The sequence below is a fragment of the Oncorhynchus clarkii genome, chromosome 17 (genome assembly GCF_045791955.1).
Source record: "Oncorhynchus clarkii lewisi isolate Uvic-CL-2024 chromosome 17, UVic_Ocla_1.0, whole genome shotgun sequence".
Lineage (NCBI taxonomy): Eukaryota > Metazoa > Chordata > Actinopteri > Salmoniformes > Salmonidae > Oncorhynchus > Oncorhynchus clarkii.
In genome coordinates, this window is record NC_092163.1 from 290,001 (window position 1) to 308,299 (window position 18,299).

Here is an 18,299-nt window from a genome sequence, read left to right on the forward strand (position 1 = left end):
AGGCAGTAGATCCAATAAGTCCTGATGAGTGTTGTGGCAGTAGAACCAAAAAGTCCTGATGAGTGTTGTGGCAGTAGAACCAATAAGTCCTGATGAGTGTTGTGGCAGTACAACAGTAGAACCAATAAGTCCTGATGAGTGTTGTGGCAGTAGAACCAATAAGTCCTGATGGGTGTTGTGGCAGTAGAACCAATAAGTCCTGATGAGTTTTGTGGCAGTAGAACCAATAAGTCCTGATGAGTGTTGAGGCAGTACAACAGTAGATCCAATAAGTCCTGATGAGTGTTGAGGCAGTAGAGCCAATAAAGTCCTGATGAGTGTTGTGGCAGTACAACAGTAGAACCAATAAGTCCTGATGAGTGTTGTGGCAGTACAACAGTAGAACCAATAAGTCCTGATGAGTGTTGTGGCAGTACAACAGTAGAACCAATAAGTCCTGAAGAGTGTTGAGGCAGTTGAACCAATAAGTCCTGATGAGTGTTGTGGCAGTAGATCCAATAAGTCCTGATGAGTGTTGTGGCAGTAGATCCAATAAGTCCTGATGAGTGTTGTGGCAGTACAACCAATAAGTCCTGATGAGTGTTGTGGCAGTACAACAGTAGAACCAATTAGTCCTGAAGAGTGTTGCGGCATTAGATCCAATAAGTCCTGATGAGTGTTGTGGCAGTAGAACCAATAAGTCCTGATGAGTGTTGAGGCAGTACAACAGTAGATCCAATAAGTCCTGATGAGTGTTGAGGCAGTAGATCCAATAAGTCCTGATGAGTGTTGTGGCAGTAGATCCAATAGATCCAATAAGTCCTGATGAGTGTTGAGGCAGTAGAACCAATAAGTCCTGATGAGTGATGTGGCAGTAGATCCAATAAGTCCTGATGAGTGTTGTGGCAGTAGATCCAATAAGTCCTGATGAGTGTTGAGGCAGTAGCTCCAATAAGTCCTGATGAGTGTTGAGGCAGTACAACAGTAGATCCAATAAGTCCTAATGAGTGTTGAGGCAGTAGCTCCAATAAGTCCTGATGAGTGTTGTGGCAGTAGAACAGTAGAACCAATAAGTCCTGATGAGTGTTGTGGCAGTACAACAGTAGAACCAATAAGTCCTGATGAGTGTTGTGGCAGTACAACAGTAGAACCAATAAGTCCTGATCAGTGTTGTGGCAGTACAACAGTAGAACCAATAAGTCCTGATCAGTGTTGTGGCAGTAGATCCAATAAGTCCTGATGAGTGTTGTGGCAGTACAACAGTAGATCCAATAAGTCCTGATGAGTGTTGAGGCAGTACAACAGTAGATCCAATAAGTCCTGATGAGTGTTGAGGCAGTACAACAGTAGATCCAATAAGTCCTGATGAGTGTTGAGGCAGTACAACAGTAGATCCAATAAGTCCTGATGAGTGTTGAGGCAGTACAACAGTAGAACCAATAAGTCCTTATCTGTCTGTTTCTGATATTGTGGTTTATCTTCGTTCTCCAGCCGGTGAGGAACCACAACCCGTGGATGCTCCTGTTCTTCATCTCCTTCCTCCTCATCGTCAGTTTCTTCGTCCTCAACATGTTCGTGGGCGTCGTCGTGGAGAACTTCCACAAGTGTCGTCAGGACCAGGAGGAAGAGGAGGCCAAGGCCCGGGAGGAGAAGAGAGCCAAGAGAGCAGAGAAGAGGAGGAGGAGTAAGAGGGAGGGAGGGAGGGAGGGAGGGAGGGAGGGAGGGAGCCAAGAGAGCAGAGAGGAGGAGGAGGAGTAAGAGGGAGGGAGGGAGGGAGGGAGGGAGGGAGGGAGGGAGGGAGGGAGGGAAGAGAGCAGAGAGGAGGAGTAAGGGAGGGAGGGAGGGAATGAGGGAACGAGGGAGGGAGGGAGGGGAGAAGAGAGCCAAGAGAGCAGGGAGGGAGGGAGGGAGGGAGGGAAGACATGTTGCTCCTGAGTTAGGTGTGACACATACTGTTTCCTACACACACACACACACACACACACACACACACACACACACACACACACACACACACACACACACACACACACACACACACACACACACACACACACACACACACACACACACACACACACACAGACCCAAACACACACAACCCTCGATCTGCAGTCTGTCGTAGTGTTCAGCTCAGTGACATAAACTTTCTGGCAAACAGAGATGCTTTTCTGGCCAAAGACACCTTGAGATGGTGATGGATAGGATGGAACTCCTGAGGCAGCAGTTTCATCTACACACACACACACACACACACACACACACACGCATACACACACACACACACACACACACACACACACACACACACACACACACTGTCACAACTCTCTGGCAGTAGCTTCATCGATGAACTCATAGCAGAAGCATAAGGAGATTTTTACTGTTGTCCCTGAGACCTGATCTGCAGACGACCAGTTTAATGACCAGGTCACTCTGTGTGTCTGTAACAGAGGCCCAGGAGAGGCCCAGTTTAATGACCAGGTTACTCTGTTTGCCTGTAACAGAGGCCCAGGAGAGACCCAGTTTAATGACCAGGTTACTCTGTTTGCCTGTAACAGAGGCCCAGGAGAGGCCCAGTTTAATGACCAGGTTACTCTGTATGCCTGTAACAGAGGCCCAGGAGAGGCCCAGTTTAATGACCAGGTTACTCTGTATGCCTGTAACAGAGGCCCAGGAGAGGCCCAGTTTAATGACCAGGTTACTCTGTGTGTGTGTGTTGCAGAGGCCCAGGAGAGGCCCAGTTTAATGACCAGGTTACTCTGTGTGTCTGTAACAGAGGCCCAGTTTAATGACCAGGTTACTCTGTTTGTGTGTTCCAGAGGCCCAGGGGAGGCCCAGTTTAATGACCAGGTTACTCTGTTTGTGTGTTCCAGAGGCCCAGGAGAGGCCCAGGAGAGGCCCAGTTTAATGACCAGGTTGTCTGTAACAGAGGCCCAGGGGAGGTCCAGTTTAATGACCAGGTTACTCTGTGTGTCTGTAACAGAGGCCCAGTAGAGGCCCAGGAGAGGCCCAGTTTAATGACCAGGTTGTCTGTAACAGAGGCCCAGGGGAGGTCCAGTTTAATGACCAGGTTACTCTGTGTGTCTGTAACAGAGGCCCAGGAGAGGCCCAGTTTAATGACCAGGTTACTCTGTGTGTGTGTAACAGAGGCCCAGGAGAGGCCCAGTTTAATGACCAGGTTACTCTGTGTGTCTGTAACAGAGGCCCAGGAGAGGCCCAGTTCAATGACCAGGTTGCTCTGTGTGTCTGTAACAGAGGCCCAGGAGAGGCCCAGTTTAATGACCAGGTTACTCTGTTTGCCTGTAACAGAGGCCAAGGAGAGGCCCAGTTTAATGACAGGTTACTCTTTGAGTCTGTAACAGAGGCCCAGGAGAGGACCAGTTTAATGACCAGGTTAATCTGTGTGTCTGTAACAGAGGCCCAGGGGAGACCCAGGAGAGGCCCAGTTTAATGACCAGGTTACTCTGTGTGTCTGTAACAGAGGCCCAGGAGAGGCCCAGGAGAGGCCCAGTTTAATGACCAGGTTACTCTGTGTGTCTGTAACAGAGGCCCAGGAGAGGCCCAGGAGAGGCCCAGTTTAATGACCAGGTTACTCTGTGTGTCTGTAACAGAGGCCCAGGGGAGGCCCAGTTTAATGACCAGGTTACTCTGTGTGTCTGTAACAGAGGCCCAGTAGAGGCCCAGTTTAATGACCACTTTACTCTGTGTGTCTGTAACAGAGGCCCAGGAGAGGCCCAGTTAATGACCAGGTTACTCTTTGTGTCTGTAACAGAGGCCCAGGAGAGGACCAGGAGAGGCCCAGTTTAATGACCAGGTTACTCTGTGTGTCTGTAACAGAGGCCCAGGAGAGGCCCAGGAGAGGCCCAGTTTAATGACCAGGTTACTCTGTGTGTCTGTAACAGAGGCCCAGGGGAGGCCCAGTTTAATGACCAGGTTACTCTGTGTGTCTGTAACAGAGGCCCAGGAGAGGCCCAGTTTAATGACCAGGTTACTCTGTGTGTCTGTAACAGAGGCCCAGGAGAGGCCCAGTTTAATGACCAGGTTACTCTGTGTGTCTGTAACAGATGCCCAGGAGAGGCCCAGTTTAATGACCAGGTTACTCTGTGTGTCTGTAACAGAGGCCCAGGAGAGGCCCAGTTTAATGACCAGGTTACTCTGTGTGTCTGTAACAGAGGCCCAGGAGAGGCCCAGGAGAGGCCCAGTTTAATGACCAGGTTACTCTGTGTGTCTGTAACAGAGGCCCAGGAGAGGCCCAGTTTAATGACCAGGTTACTCTGTGTGTGTGCTGCAGAGGCCCAGGAGACCCCCCAGTTTAATGACCAGGTTACTCTATTTGTGTGTTCCAGAGGCCCAGGAGAGGTCCAGTTTAATGACAAGGTTACTCTGTGTGTGTGTTGCAGAGGCCCAGGAGAGGCCCAGTTTAATGACCAGGTTACTCTGTTTGTCTGTAACAGAGGCCCAGGAGAGGCCCAGTTTAATGACCAGGTTACTCTCTGTGTCTGTAACAGAGGCCCAGGAGAGGCCCAGTTTAATGCCCAGGTTACTCTGTGTGTCTGTAACAGAGGCCCAGGGGAGGCCCAGTTTAATGACCAGGTTACTCTGTGTGTCTGTAACAGAGGCCCAGTAGAGGCCCAGTTTAATGACCACTTTACTCTGTGTGTCTGTAACAGGCCCAGGAGAGGCCCAGTTAATCACCAGGTTACTCTTTGTGTCTGTAACAGAGGCCCAGGAGAGGCCCAGTTAATCACCAGGTTACTCTTTGTGTCTGTAACAGAGGCCCAGGAGAAGCCCAGTTTAATGACCAGGTTACTCTGTGTGTCTGTAACAGAGGCCCAGGAGAGGCCCAGTTTAATGACCAGGTTACTCTGTTTGTGTGTTCCAGAGGCCCAGGGGAGGCCAAGTTTAATGACCAGGTTACTCTGTGTGTCTGTAACAGAGGCCCAGGAGAGGCCCAGTTTAATGACCAGGTTACTCTGTGTGTCTGTAACAGAGGCCCAGGAGAGGCCCAGTTCAATGACCAGGTTGCTCTGTGTGTCTGTAACAGAGGCCCAGGAGAGGCCCAGTTTAATGACCAGGTTACTCTGTTTGCCTGTAACAGAGGCCCAGGAGAGGCCCAGTTTAATGACCAGGTTACTCTGTGTGTCTGTAACAGAGGCCCAGGAGAGGCCCAGTTTAATGACCAGGTTACTCTGTTTGCCTGTAACAGAGGCCCAGGAGAGGCCCAGTTTAATGACCAGGTTAATCTGTGTGTCTGTAACAGAGGCCCAGGGGAGACCCAGGAGAGGCCCAGTTTAATGACCAGGTTACTCTGTGTGTCTGTAACAGAGGCCCAGGAGAGGCCCAGGAGAGGCCCAGTTTAATGACCAGGTTACTCTGTGTGTCTGTAACAGAGGCCCAGGAGAGGCCCAGGAGAGGCCCAGTTTAATGACCAGGTTACTCTGTGTGTCTGTAACAGAGGCCCAGGGGAGGCCCAGTTTAATGACCAGGTTACTCTGTGTGTCTGTAACAGAGGCCCAGTAGAGGCCCAGTTTAATGACCACTTTACTCTGTGTGTCTGTAACAGAGGCCCAGGAGAGGCCCAGTTAATGACCAGGTTACTCTTTGTGTCTGTAACAGAGGCCCAGGAGAGGACCAGGAGAGGCCCAGTTTAATGACCAGGTTACTCTGTGTGTCTGTAACAGAGGCCCAGGAGAGGCCCAGGAGAGGCCCAGTTTAATGACCAGGTTACTCTGTGTGTCTGTAACAGAGGCCCAGGGGAGGCCCAGTTTAATGACCAGGTTACTCTGTGTGTCTGTAACAGAGGCCCAGGAGAGGCCCAGTTTAATGACCAGGTTACTCTGTGTGTCTGTAACAGAGGCCCAGGAGAGGCCCAGTTTAATGACCAGGTTACTCTGTGTGTCTGTAACAGAGGCCCAGGAGAGACCCAGTTTAATGACCAGGTTACTCTGTGTGTCTGTAACAGAGGCCCAGGAGAGGCCCAGTTTAATGACCAGGTTACTCTGTGTGTCTGTAACAGAGGCCCAGGAGAGGCCCAGGAGAGGCCCAGTTTAATGACCAGGTTACTCTGTGTGTCTGTAACAGAGGCCCAGGAGAGGCCCAGTTTAATGACCAGGTTACTCTGTGTGTGTGCTGCAGAGGCCCAGGAGACCCCCCAGTTTAATGACCAGGTTACTCTATTTGTGTGTTCCAGAGGCCCAGGAGAGGTCCAGTTTAATGACAAGGTTACTCTGTGTGTGTGTTGCAGAGGCCCAGGAGAGGCCCAGTTTAATGACCAGGTTACTCTGTTTGTCTGTAACAGAGGCCCAGGAGAGGCCCAGTTTAATGACCAGGTTACTCTCTGTGTCTGTAACAGAGGCCCAGGAGAGGCCCAGTTTAATGCCCAGGTTACTCTGTGTGTCTGTAACAGAGGCCCAGGGGAGGCCCAGTTTAATGACCAGGTTACTCTGTGTGTCTGTAACAGAGGCCCAGTAGAGGCCCAGTTTAATGACCACTTTACTCTGTGTGTCTGTAACAGGCCCAGGAGAGGCCCAGTTAATCACCAGGTTACTCTTTGTGTCTGTAACAGAGGCCCAGGAGAGGCCCAGTTAATCACCAGGTTACTCTTTGTGTCTGTAACAGAGGCCCAGGAGAAGCCCAGTTTAATGACCAGGTTACTCTGTGTGTCTGTAACAGAGGCCCAGGAGAGGCCCAGTTTAATGACCAGGTTACTCTGTTTGTGTGTTCCAGAGGCCCAGGGGAGGCCAAGTTTAATGACCAGGTTACTCTGTGTGTCTGTAACAGAGGCCCAGGAGAGGCCCAGTTTAATGACCAGGTTACTCTGTGTGTCTGTAACAGAGGCCCAGGAGAGGCCCAGTTTAATGACCAGGTTACTCTGTGTGTGTGCTGCAGAGGCCCAGGAGACCCCCCAGTTTAATGACCAGGTTACTCTATTTGTGTGTTCCAGAGGCCCAGGAGAGGTCCAGTTTAATGACAAGGTTACTCTGTGTGTGTGTTGCAGAGGCCCAGGAGAGGCCCAGTTTAATGACCAGGTTACTCTGTTTGTCTGTAACAGAGGCCCAGGAGAGGCCCAGTTTAATGACCAGGTTACTCTCTGTGTCTGTAACAGAGGCCCAGGAGAGGCCCAGTTTAATGCCCAGGTTACTCTGTGTGTCTGTAACAGAGGCCCAGGGGAGGCCCAGTTTAATGACCAGGTTACTCTGTGTGTCTGTAACAGAGGCCCAGTAGAGGCCCAGTTTAATGACCACTTTACTCTGTGTGTCTGTAACAGGCCCAGGAGAGGCCCAGTTAATCACCAGGTTACTCTTTGTGTCTGTAACAGAGGCCCAGGAGAGGCCCAGTTAATCACCAGGTTACTCTTTGTGTCTGTAACAGAGGCCCAGGAGAGGCCCAGTTTAATGACCAGGTTACTCTGTGTGTCTGTAACAGAGGCCCAGGAGAGGCCCAGTTTAATGACCAGGTTACTCTGTTTGTGTGTTCCAGAGGCCCAGGGGAGGCCAAGTTTAATGACCAGGTTACTCTGTGTGTCTGTAACAGAGGCCCAGGAGAGGCCCAGTTTAATGACCAGGTTACTCTGTGTGTCTGTAACAGAGGCCCAGGAGAGGCCCAGTTTAATGACCAGGTTACTCTGTGTTTCTGTAACAGAGGCCCAGGAGAGGCCCAGTTTAATGACCAGGTTACTCTGTGTGTCTGTAACAGAGGCCCAGGAGAGGCCCGGTTTAATGACCAGGTTACTCTGTGTGTCTGTAACAGAGGCCCAGGAGAGGCCCGGTTTAATGACCAGGTTACTCTGTGTGTCTGTAACAGAGGCCCAGGAGAGGCCCAGTTTAATGACCACTTTACTCTGTGTGTCTGTAACAGAGGCCCAGGAGAGGCCCAGTTTAATGACCAGGTTACTCTTTGTGTCTGTAACAGAGGCCCAGGAGAGGCCCAGTTTAATGACCAGGTTACTCTGTGTTTCTGTAACAGAGGCCCAGGAGAGGCCCAGTTTAATGACCAGGTTACTCTGTGTGTCTGTAACAGAGGCCCAGGGGAGGCCCAGTTTAATGACCAGGTTACTCTGTGTGTCTGTAACAGAGGCCCAGGAGAGGCCCAGTTTAATGACCAGGTTACTCTGTGTGTCTGTAACAGAGGCCCAGGAGAGGCCCAGTTTAATGACCAGGTTACTCTGTGTGTCTGTAACAGAGGCCCAGGAGAGGACCAGGAGAGGCCCAGTTTAATGACCAGGTTACTCTGTGTGTCTGTAACAGAGGCCCAGGAGAGGCCCAGTTTAATGCCCAGGTTACTCTGTGTGTCTGTAACAGAGGCCCAGGAGAGGCCCAGTTTAATGACCAGGTTACTCTGTGTTTCTGTAACAGAGGCCCAGGAGAGGCCCAGTTTAATGACCAGGTTACTCTGTGTGTCTGTAACAGAGGCCCAGGAGAGGCCCGGTTTAATGACCAGGTTACTCTGTGTGTCTGTAACAGAGGCCCAGGAGAGGCCCGGTTTAATGACCAGGTTACTCTGTGTGTCTGTAACAGAGGCCCAGGAGAGGCCCAGTTTAATGACCACTTTACTCTGTGTGTCTGTAACAGAGGCCCAGGAGAGGCCCAGTTTAATGACCAGGTTACTCTGTGTGTCTGTAACAGAGGCCCAGGAGAGGCCCAGTTTAATGACCAGGTTACTCTGTGTTTCTGTAACAGAGGCCCAGGAGAGGCCCAGTTTAATGACCAGGTTACTCTGTGTGTCTGTAACAGAGGCCCAGGGGAGGCCCAGTTTAATGACCAGGTTACTCTGTGTGTCTGTAACAGAGGCCCAGGAGAGGCCCAGTTTAATGACCAGGTTACTCTGTGTGTCTGTAACAGAGGCCCAGGAGAGGCCCAGGAGAGGCCCAGTTTAATGACCAGGTTACTCTGTGTGTCTGTAACAGAGGCCCAGGAGAGGCCCAGTTTAATGACCAGGTTACTCTGTGTGTCTGTAACAGAGGCCCAGGAGAGGCCCAGTTTAATGACCAGGTTACTCTGTGTGTCTGTAACAGAGGCCCAGGAGAGGCCCAGTTTAATGACCAGGTTACTCTGTGTGTCTGTAACAGAGGCCCAGGAGAGGCCCAGGAGAGGCCCAGTTTAATGACCAGGTTACTCTGTGTGTCTGTAACAGAGGCCCAGGAGAGGCCCAGTTTAATGCCCAGGTTACTCTGTGTGTCTGTAACAGAGGCCCAGGAGAGGCCCAGTTTAATGACCAGGTTACTCTGTGTGTGTGCTGCAGAGGCCCAGGAGACCCCCCAGTTTAATGACCAGGTTACTCTATTTGTGTGTTCCAGAGGCCCAGGAGAGGTCCAGTTTAATGACAAGGTTACTCTGTGTGTGTGTTGCAGAGGCCCAGGAGAGGCCCAGTTTAATGACCAGGTTACTCTGTTTGTCTGTAACAGAGGCCCAGGAGAGGCCCAGTTTAATGACCAGGTTACTCTCTGTGTCTGTAACAGAGGCCCAGGAGAGGCCCAGTTTAATGCCCAGGTTACTCTGTGTGTCTGTAACAGAGGCCCAGGGGAGGCCCAGTTTAATGACCAGGTTACTCTGTGTGTCTGTAACAGAGGCCCAGTAGAGGCCCAGTTTAATGACCACTTTACTCTGTGTGTCTGTAACAGGCCCAGGAGAGGCCCAGTTAATCACCAGGTTACTCTTTGTGTCTGTAACAGAGGCCCAGGAGAGGCCCAGTTAATCACCAGGTTACTCTTTGTGTCTGTAACAGAGGCCCAGGAGAGGCCCAGTTTAATGACCAGGTTACTCTGTGTGTCTGTAACAGAGGCCCAGGAGAGGCCCAGTTTAATGACCAGGTTACTCCCAGAGGCCCAGAGGCCCAGTTTAATGACCAGGTTACTCTGTGTGTCTGTAACAGAGGCCCAGGAGAGGCCCAGTTTAATGACCAGGTTACTCTGTGTGTCTGTAACAGAGGCCCAGGAGAGGCCCAGTTTAATGACCAGGTTACTCTGTGTGTCTGTAACAGAGGCCCAGGAGAGGCCCAGTTTAATGACCAGGTTACTCTGTGTGTCTGTAACAGAGGCCCAGGAGAGGCCCAGTTTAATGACCAGGTTACTCTGTGTGTCTGTAACAGAGGCCCAGGAGAGGCCCGGTTTAATGACCAGGTTACTCTGTGTGTCTGTAACAGAGGCCCAGGAGAGGCCCGGTTTAATGACCAGGTTACTCTGTGTGTCTGTAACAGAGGCCCAGGAGAGGCCCAGTTTAATGACCACTTTACTCTGTGTGTCTGTAACAGAGGCCCAGGAGAGGCCCAGTTTAATGACCAGGTTACTCTGTGTGTCTGTAACAGAGGCCCAGGAGAGGCCCAGTTTAATGACCAGGTTACTCTGTGTTTCTGTAACAGAGGCCCAGGAGAGGCCCAGTTTAATAACCAGGTTACTCTGTGTGTCTGTAACAGAGGCCCAGGAGAGGCCCAGTTTAATGAGCAGGTTACTCTGTGTGTCTGTAACAGAAGCCCAGGAGAGGCCCAGTTTAATGACCAGGTTACTCTGTGTGTCTGTAACAGAGGCCCAGGAGAGAGCCAGTTTAATGACCAGGTTACTCTGTGTGTCTGTAACAGAGGCCCAGGAGAGGCCCAGGAGAGGCCCAGTTTAATGACCAGGTTACTCTGTGTGTCTGTAACAGAGGCCCAGGAGAGGCCCAGTTTAATGCCCAGGTTACTCTGTGTGTCTGTAACAGAGGCCCAGGAGAGGCCCAGTTTAATGACCAGGTTACTCTGTGTGTGTGCTGCAGAGGCCCAGGAGACCCCCAGTTTAATGACCAGGTTACTCTATTTGTGTGTTCCAGAGGCCCAGGAGAGGTCCAGTTTAATGACAAGGTTACTCTGTGTGTGTGTTGCAGAGGCCCAGGAGAGGCAGTTTAATGACCAGGTTACTCTGTTTGTCTGTAACAGAGGCCCAGGAGAGGCCCAGTTTAATGACCAGGTTACTCTCTGTGTCTGTAACAGAGGCCCAGGAGAGGCCCAGTTTAATGCCCAGGTTACTCTGTGTGTCTGTAACAGAGGCCCAGTTTATTGACCAGGTTACTCTGTGTGTCTGTAACAGAGGCCCAGGAGAGGCCCAGTTTAATTAACAGGTTACTCTCTGTGTGTGTAACAGAGGCCCAGGAGAGGCCCAGTTTAATGCCCAGGTTACTCTGTGTGTCTGTAACAGAGGCCCAGGCGAGGCCAAGTTTAATGACCAGGTTACTCTATTTGTGTGTTCCAGAGGCCCAGGAGAGGTCCAGTTTAATGACCAGGTTACTCTGTTTGTCTGTAACAGAGGCCCAGGAGAGGCCCAGTTTAATGACCAGGTTACTCTGTGTGTCTGTAACAGAGGCCCAGGCGAGGCCCAGTTTAATGACCAGGTTACTCTATTTGTGTGTTCCAGAGGCCCAGGAGAGGTCCAGTTTAATGACCAGGTTACTCTGTTTGCCTGTAACAGAGGCCCAGGAGAGGCCCAGTTTAATTCCCAGGTTACTCTGTGTGTGTGTTGCAGAGGCCCAGGAGAGGCCCAGTTTAATGACCAGGTTACTCTGTGTGTCTGTAACAAAGGCCAAGGAGAGGCCCAGTTTAATGACCAGGTTACTCTGTGTGTCTGTAACAGAGGCCCAGGAGAGGCCCAGTTTAATGACCAGGTTACTCTGTGTGTCTGTCACAGAGGCCCAGTTTAATGACCAGGTTACTCTGTGTGTCTGTAACAGAGGCCCAGGAGAGGCCCAGTTTAATGACCAGGTTACTCTGTGTGTCTGTAACAGAGGCCCAGGAGAGGCCCAGTTTAATGACCAGGTTACTCTGTGTGTCTGTAACAGAGGCCCAGGAGAGGCCCAGTTTAATGACCAGGTTATTCTGTGTGCCTGTAACAGAGGCCCAGGAGAGGCCCAGTTTAATGACCAGGTTACTCTGTGTGTCTGTAACAGAGGCCCAGTTTAATGACCAGGTTACTCTGTGTGTGTGTTCCAGAGGCCCAGGAGAGGCCCAGTTTAATGACCAGGTTACTCTGTGTGTCTGTAACAGAGGTCCAGGAGAGGCCCAGGAGAGGCCCAGTTTAATGACCAGGTTACTCTGTGTGTCTGTAACAGAGGCCCAGGAGAGACCCAGTTTAATGACCAGGTTACTCTGTGTGTCTGTAACAGAGGCCCAGGAGAGGCCCAGTTTAATGACCAGGTTACTCTGTGTGTCTGTAACAGAGGCCCAGGAGATGCCCAGTTTAATGACCAGGTTACTCTGTGTGTCTGTAACAGAGGCCCAGGAGAGGCCCAGTTTAATGACCAGGTTACTCTGTGTGTCTGTAACAGAGGCCCAGGAGAGGCCCAGTTTAATGACCAGGTTACTCTGTGTGTCTGTAACAGAGGCCCAGGAGAGGCCCAGTTTAATGACCAGGTTACTCTGTGTGTCTGTAACAGAGGCCCAGGAGAGGCCCAGTTTAATGACCAGGTTACTCTGTGTGTGTGCTGCAGAGGCCCAGGAGAGGCCCAGTTTAATGACCAGGTTACTCTGTGTGTCTGTAACAGAGGCCCAGGAGAGGCCCAGTTTAATGACCAGGTTACTCTGTGTGTCTGTAACAGAGGCCCAGGAGAGGCCCAGTTTAATGACCAGGTTACTCTGTGTGTCTGTAACAGAGGCCCAGGAGAGGCCCGGTTTAATGACCAGGTTACTCTGTGTGTCTGTAACAGAGGCCCAGGAGAGGCCCGGTTTAATGACCAGGTTACTCTGTGTGTCTGTAACAGAGGCCCAGGAGAGGCCCAGTTTAATGACCACTTTACTCTGTGTGTCTGTAACAGAGGCCCAGGAGAGGCCCAGTTTAATGACCAGGTTACTCTGTGTGTCTGTAACAGAGGCCCAGGAGAGGCCCAGTTTAATGACCAGGTTACTCTGTGTTTCTGTAACAGAGGCCCAGGAGAGGCCCAGTTTAATAACCAGGTTACTCTGTGTGTCTGTAACAGAGGCCCAGGAGAGGCCCAGTTTAATGACCAGGTTACTCTGTGTGTCTGTAACAGAGGCCCAGGAGAGGCCCAGTTTAATGACCAGGTTACTCTGTGTGTCTGTAACAGAGGCCCAGGAGAGGCCCAGTTTAATGACCAGGTTACTCTGTGTGTCTGTAACAGAGGCCCAGGAGAGGCCCAGGAGAGGCCCAGTTTAATGACCAGGTTACTCTGTGTGTCTGTAACAGAGGCCCAGGAGAGGCCCAGTTTAATGCCCAGGTTACTCTGTGTGTCTGTAACAGAGGCCCAGGAGAGGCCCAGTTTAATGACCAGGTTACTCTGTGTGTGTGCTGCAGAGGCCCAGGAGACCCCCCAGTTTAATGACCAGGTTACTCTATTTGTGTGTTCCAGAGGCCCAGGAGAGGTCCAGTTTAATGACAAGGTTACTCTGTGTGTGTGTTGCAGAGGCCCAGGAGAGGCCCAGTTTAATGCCCAGGTTACTCTGTGTGTCTGTAACAGAGGCCCAGTTTATTGACCAGGTTACTCTGTGTGTCTGTAACAGAGGCCCAGGAGAGGCCCAGTTTAATTAACAGGTTACTCTCTGTGTGTGTAACAGAGGCCCAGGAGAGGCCCAGTTTAATGCCCAGGTTACTCTGTGTGTCTGTAACAGAGGCCCAGGCGAGGCCAAGTTTAATGACCAGGTTACTCTATTTGTGTGTTCCAGAGGCCCAGGAGAGGTCCAGTTTAATGACCAGGTTACTCTGTTTGTCTGTAACAGAGGCCCAGGAGAGGCCCAGTTTAATGACCAGGTTACTCTGTGTGTCTGTAACAGAGGCCCAGGCGAGGCCCAGTTTAATGACCAGGTTACTCTATTTGTGTGTTCCAGAGGCCCAGGAGAGGTCCAGTTTAATGACCAGGTTACTCTGTTTGCCTGTAACAGAGGCCCAGGAGAGGCCCAGTTTAATTCCCAGGTTACTCTGTGTGTGTGTTGCAGAGGCCCAGGAGAGGCCCAGTTTAATGACCAGGTTACTCTGTGTGTCTGTAACAAAGGCCCAGGAGAGGCCCAGTTTAATGACCAGGTTACTCTGTGTGTCTGTAACAGAGGCCCAGGAGAGGCCCAGTTTAATGACCAGGTTACTCTGTGTGTCTGTCACAGAGGCCCAGTTTAATGACCAGGTTACTCTGTGTGTCTGTAACAGAGGCCCAGGAGAGGCCCAGTTTAATGACCAGGTTACTCTGTGTGTCTGTAACAGAGGCCCAGGAGAGGCCCAGTTTAATGACCAGGTTACTCTGTGTGTCTGTAACAGAGGCCCAGGAGAGGCCCAGTTTAATGACCAGGTTATTCTGTGTGCAGTTTAATGTGTACTCTGTTTGTCTGTAACAGAGGCCCAGGAGAGGCCCAGTTTAATGACCAGGTTACTCTGTGTGTCTGTAACAGAGGCCCACTCTGTGTGTCTGTAACAGAGGCCCAGAGGCCCAGTTTAATGACCAGGTTACTCTGTGTGTGTGTTCCAGAGGCCCAGGAGAGGCCCAGTTTAATGACCAGGTTACTCTGTGTGTCTGTAACAGAGGTCCAGGAGAGGCCCAGGAGAGGCCCAGTTTAATGACCAGGTTACTCTGTGTGTCTGTAACAGAGGCCCAGGAGAGACCCAGTTTAATGACCAGGTTACTCTGTGTGTCTGTAACAGAGGCCCAGGAGAGGCCCAGTTTAATGACCAGGTTACTCTGTGTGTCTGTAACAGAGGCCCAGGAGATGCCCAGTTTAATGACCAGGTTACTCTGTGTGTCTGTAACAGAGGCCCAGGAGAGGCCCAGTTTAATGACCAGGTTACTCTGTGTGTCTGTAACAGAGGCCCAGGAGAGGCCCAGTTTAATGACCAGGTTACTCTGTGTGTCTGTAACAGAGGCCCAGGAGAGGCCCAGTTTAATGACCAGGTTACTCTGTGTGTCTGTAACAGAGGCCCAGGAGAGGCCCAGTTTAATGACCAGGTTACTCTGTGTGTGTGCTGCAGAGGCCCAGGAGAGGCCCAGTTTAATGACCAGGTTACTCTGTGTGTCTGTAACAGAGGCCCAGGAGAGGCCCAGTTTAATGACCAGGTTACTCTGTGTGTCTGTAACAGAGGCCCAGGAGAGGCCCAGTTTAATGACCAGGTTACTCTGTGTGTCTGTAACAGAGGCCCAGGAGAGGCCCGGTTTAATGACCAGGTTACTCTGTGTGTCTGTAACAGAGGCCCAGGAGAGGCCCGGTTTAATGACCAGGTTACTCTGTGTGTCTGTAACAGAGGCCCAGGAGAGGCCCAGTTTAATGACCACTTTACTCTGTGTGTCTGTAACAGAGGCCCAGGAGAGGCCCAGTTTAATGACCAGGTTACTCTGTGTGTCTGTAACAGAGGCCCAGGAGAGGCCCAGTTTAATGACCAGGTTACTCTGTGTGTGTGCTGCAGAGGCCCAGGAGACCCCCCAGTTTAATGACCAGGTTACTCTATTTGTGTGTTCCAGAGGCCCAGGAGAGGTCCAGTTTAATGACAAGGTTACTCTGTGTGTGTGTTGCAGAGGCCCAGGAGAGGCCCAGTTTAATGCCCAGGTTACTCTGTGTGTCTGTAACAGAGGCCCAGTTTATTGACCAGGTTACTCTGTGTGTCTGTAACAGAGGCCCAGGAGAGGCCCAGTTTAATTAACAGGTTACTCTCTGTGTGTGTAACAGAGGCCCAGGAGAGGCCCAGTTTAATGCCCAGGTTACTCTGTGTGTCTGTAACAGAGGCCCAGGCGAGGCCAAGTTTAATGACCAGGTTACTCTATTTGTGTGTTCCAGAGGCCCAGGAGAGGTCCAGTTTAATGACCAGGTTACTCTGTTTGTCTGTAACAGAGGCCCAGGAGAGGCCCAGTTTAATGACCAGGTTACTCTGTGTGTCTGTAACAGAGGCCCAGGCGAGGCCCAGTTTAATGACCAGGTTACTCTATTTGTGTGTTCCAGAGGCCCAGGAGAGGTCCAGTTTAATGACCAGGTTACTCTGTTTGCCTGTAACAGAGGCCCAGGAGAGGCCCAGTTTAATTCCCAGGTTACTCTGTGTGTGTGTTGCAGAGGCCCAGGAGAGGCCCAGTTTAATGACCAGGTTACTCTGTGTGTCTGTAACAAAGGCCAAGGAGAGGCCCAGTTTAATGACCAGGTTACTCTGTGTGTCTGTAACAGAGGCCCAGGAGAGGCCCAGTTTAATGACCAGGTTACTCTGTGTGTCTGTCACAGAGGCCCAGTTTAATGACCAGGTTACTCTGTGTGTCTGTAACAGAGGCCCAGGAGAGGCCCAGTTTAATGACCAGGTTACTCTGTGTGTCTGTAACAGAGGCCCAGGAGAGGCCCAGTTTAATGACCAGGTTACTCTGTGTGTCTGTAACAGAGGCCCAGGAGAGGCCCAGTTTAATGACCAGGTTACTCTGTGTGTCTGTAACAGAGGCCCAGGAGAGGCCCAGTTTAATGACCAGGTTACTCTGTGTGTCTGTAACAGAGGCCCAGTTTAATGACCAGGTTACTCTGTGTGTGTGTTCCAGAGGCCCAGGAGAGGCCCAGTTTAATGACCAGGTTACTCTGTGTGTCTGTAACAGAGGCCCAGTTTAATGACCACTCTGTGTGTCTGTAACAGAGGCCCAGGAGAGGCCCAGTTTAATGACCAGGTTACTCTCTGTGTCTGTAACAGAGGCCCAGGAGAGGCCCAGGAGAGGCCCAGTTTAATGACCAGGTTACTCTGTGTGTCTGTAACAGAGGCCCAGGAGAGGCCCAGTTTAATGACCAGGTTACTCTGTGTGTCTGTAACAGAGGCCCAGGAGAGGCCCAGTTTAATGACCAGGCCCAGTTTAATGACCAGGTTACTCTGTGTGTCTGTAACAGAGGCCCAGGAGATGCCCAGTTTAATGACCAGGTTACTCTGTGTGTCTGTAACAGAGGCCCAGGAGAGGCCCAGTTTAATGACCAGGTTACTCTGTGTGTCTGTAACAGAGGCCCAGGAGAGGCCCAGTTTAATGACCAGGTTACTCTGTGTGTCTGTAACAGAGGCCCAGGAGAGGCCCAGTTTAATGACCAGGTTACTCTGTGTGTCTGTAACAGAGGCCCAGGAGAGGCCCAGTTTAATGACCAGGTTACTCTGTGTGTGTGCTGCAGAGGCCCAGGAGAGGCCCAGTTTAATGACCAGGTTACTCTGTGTGTCTGTAACAGAGGCCCAGGAGAGGCCCAGTTTAATGACCAGGTTACTCTGTGTGTCTGTAACAGAGGCCCAGGAGAGGCCCAGTTTAATGACCAGGTTACTCTGTGTGTCTGTAACAGAGGCCCAGGAGAGGCCCGGTTTAATGACCAGGTTACTCTGTGTGTCTGTAACAGAGGCCCAGGAGAGGCCCGGTTTAATGACCAGGTTACTCTGTGTGTCTGTAACAGAGGCCCAGGAGAGGCCCAGTTTAATGACCACTTTACTCTGTGTGTCTGTAACAGAGGCCCAGGAGAGGCCCAGTTTAATGACCAGGTTACTCTGTGTGTCTGTAACAGAGGCCCAGGAGAGGCCCAGTTTAATGACCAGGTTACTCTGTGTTTCTGTAACAGAGGCCCAGGAGAGGCCCAGTTTAATAACCAGGTTACTCTGTGTGTCTGTAACAGAGGCCCAGGAGAGGCCCAGTTTAATGACCAGGTTACTCTGTGTGTCTGTAACAGAGGCCCAGGAGAGGCCCAGTTTAATGACCAGGTTACTCTGTGTGTCTGTAACAGAGGCCCAGGAGAGGCCCAGTTTAATGACCAGGTTACTCTGTGTGTCTGTAACAGAGGCCCAGGAGAGGCCCAGGAGAGGCCCAGTTTAATGACCAGGTTACTCTGTGTGTCTGTAACAGAGGCCCAGGAGAGGCCCAGTTTAATGCCCAGGTTACTCTGTGTGTCTGTAACAGAGGCCCAGGAGAGGCCCAGTTTAATGACCAGGTTACTCTGTGTGTGTGCTGCAGAGGCCCAGGAGACCCCCCAGTTTAATGACCAGGTTACTCTATTTGTGTGTTCCAGAGGCCCAGGAGAGGTCCAGTTTAATGACAAGGTTACTCTGTGTGTGTGTTGCAGAGGCCCAGGAGAGGCCAGTTTAATGACCAGGTTACTCTGTTTGTCTGTAACAGAGGCCCAGGAGAGGCCCAGTTTAATGACCAGGTTACTCTCTGTGTCTGTAACAGAGGCCCAGGAGAGGCCCAGTTTAATGCCCAGGTTACTCTGTGTGTCTGTAACAGAGGCCCAGTTTATTGACCAGGTTACTCTGTGTGTCTGTAACAGAGGCCCAGGAGAGGCCCAGTTTAATTAACAGGTTACTCTCTGTGTGTGTAACAGAGGCCCAGGAGAGGCCCAGTTTAATGCCCAGGTTACTCTGTGTGTCTGTAACAGAGGCCCAG

General features: G+C 51.3%; 1 protein-coding gene across 1 annotated transcript in view; it reads left to right on the forward strand.

The window, feature by feature from the left end:
• Positions 1 to 18,299, forward strand: part of LOC139369997 (voltage-dependent T-type calcium channel subunit alpha-1H-like) — a 173,336-nt gene that overhangs the window by 77,898 nt on the left and 77,139 nt on the right. Inside the window, exon 25 of the mRNA XM_071109275.1 lies at positions 1,471 to 1,663. Within this exon, the coding sequence (XP_070965376.1) occupies positions 1,471 to 1,663 (193 nt within the window). The remainder of the gene's footprint in view (positions 1 to 1,470; positions 1,664 to 18,299) is intronic.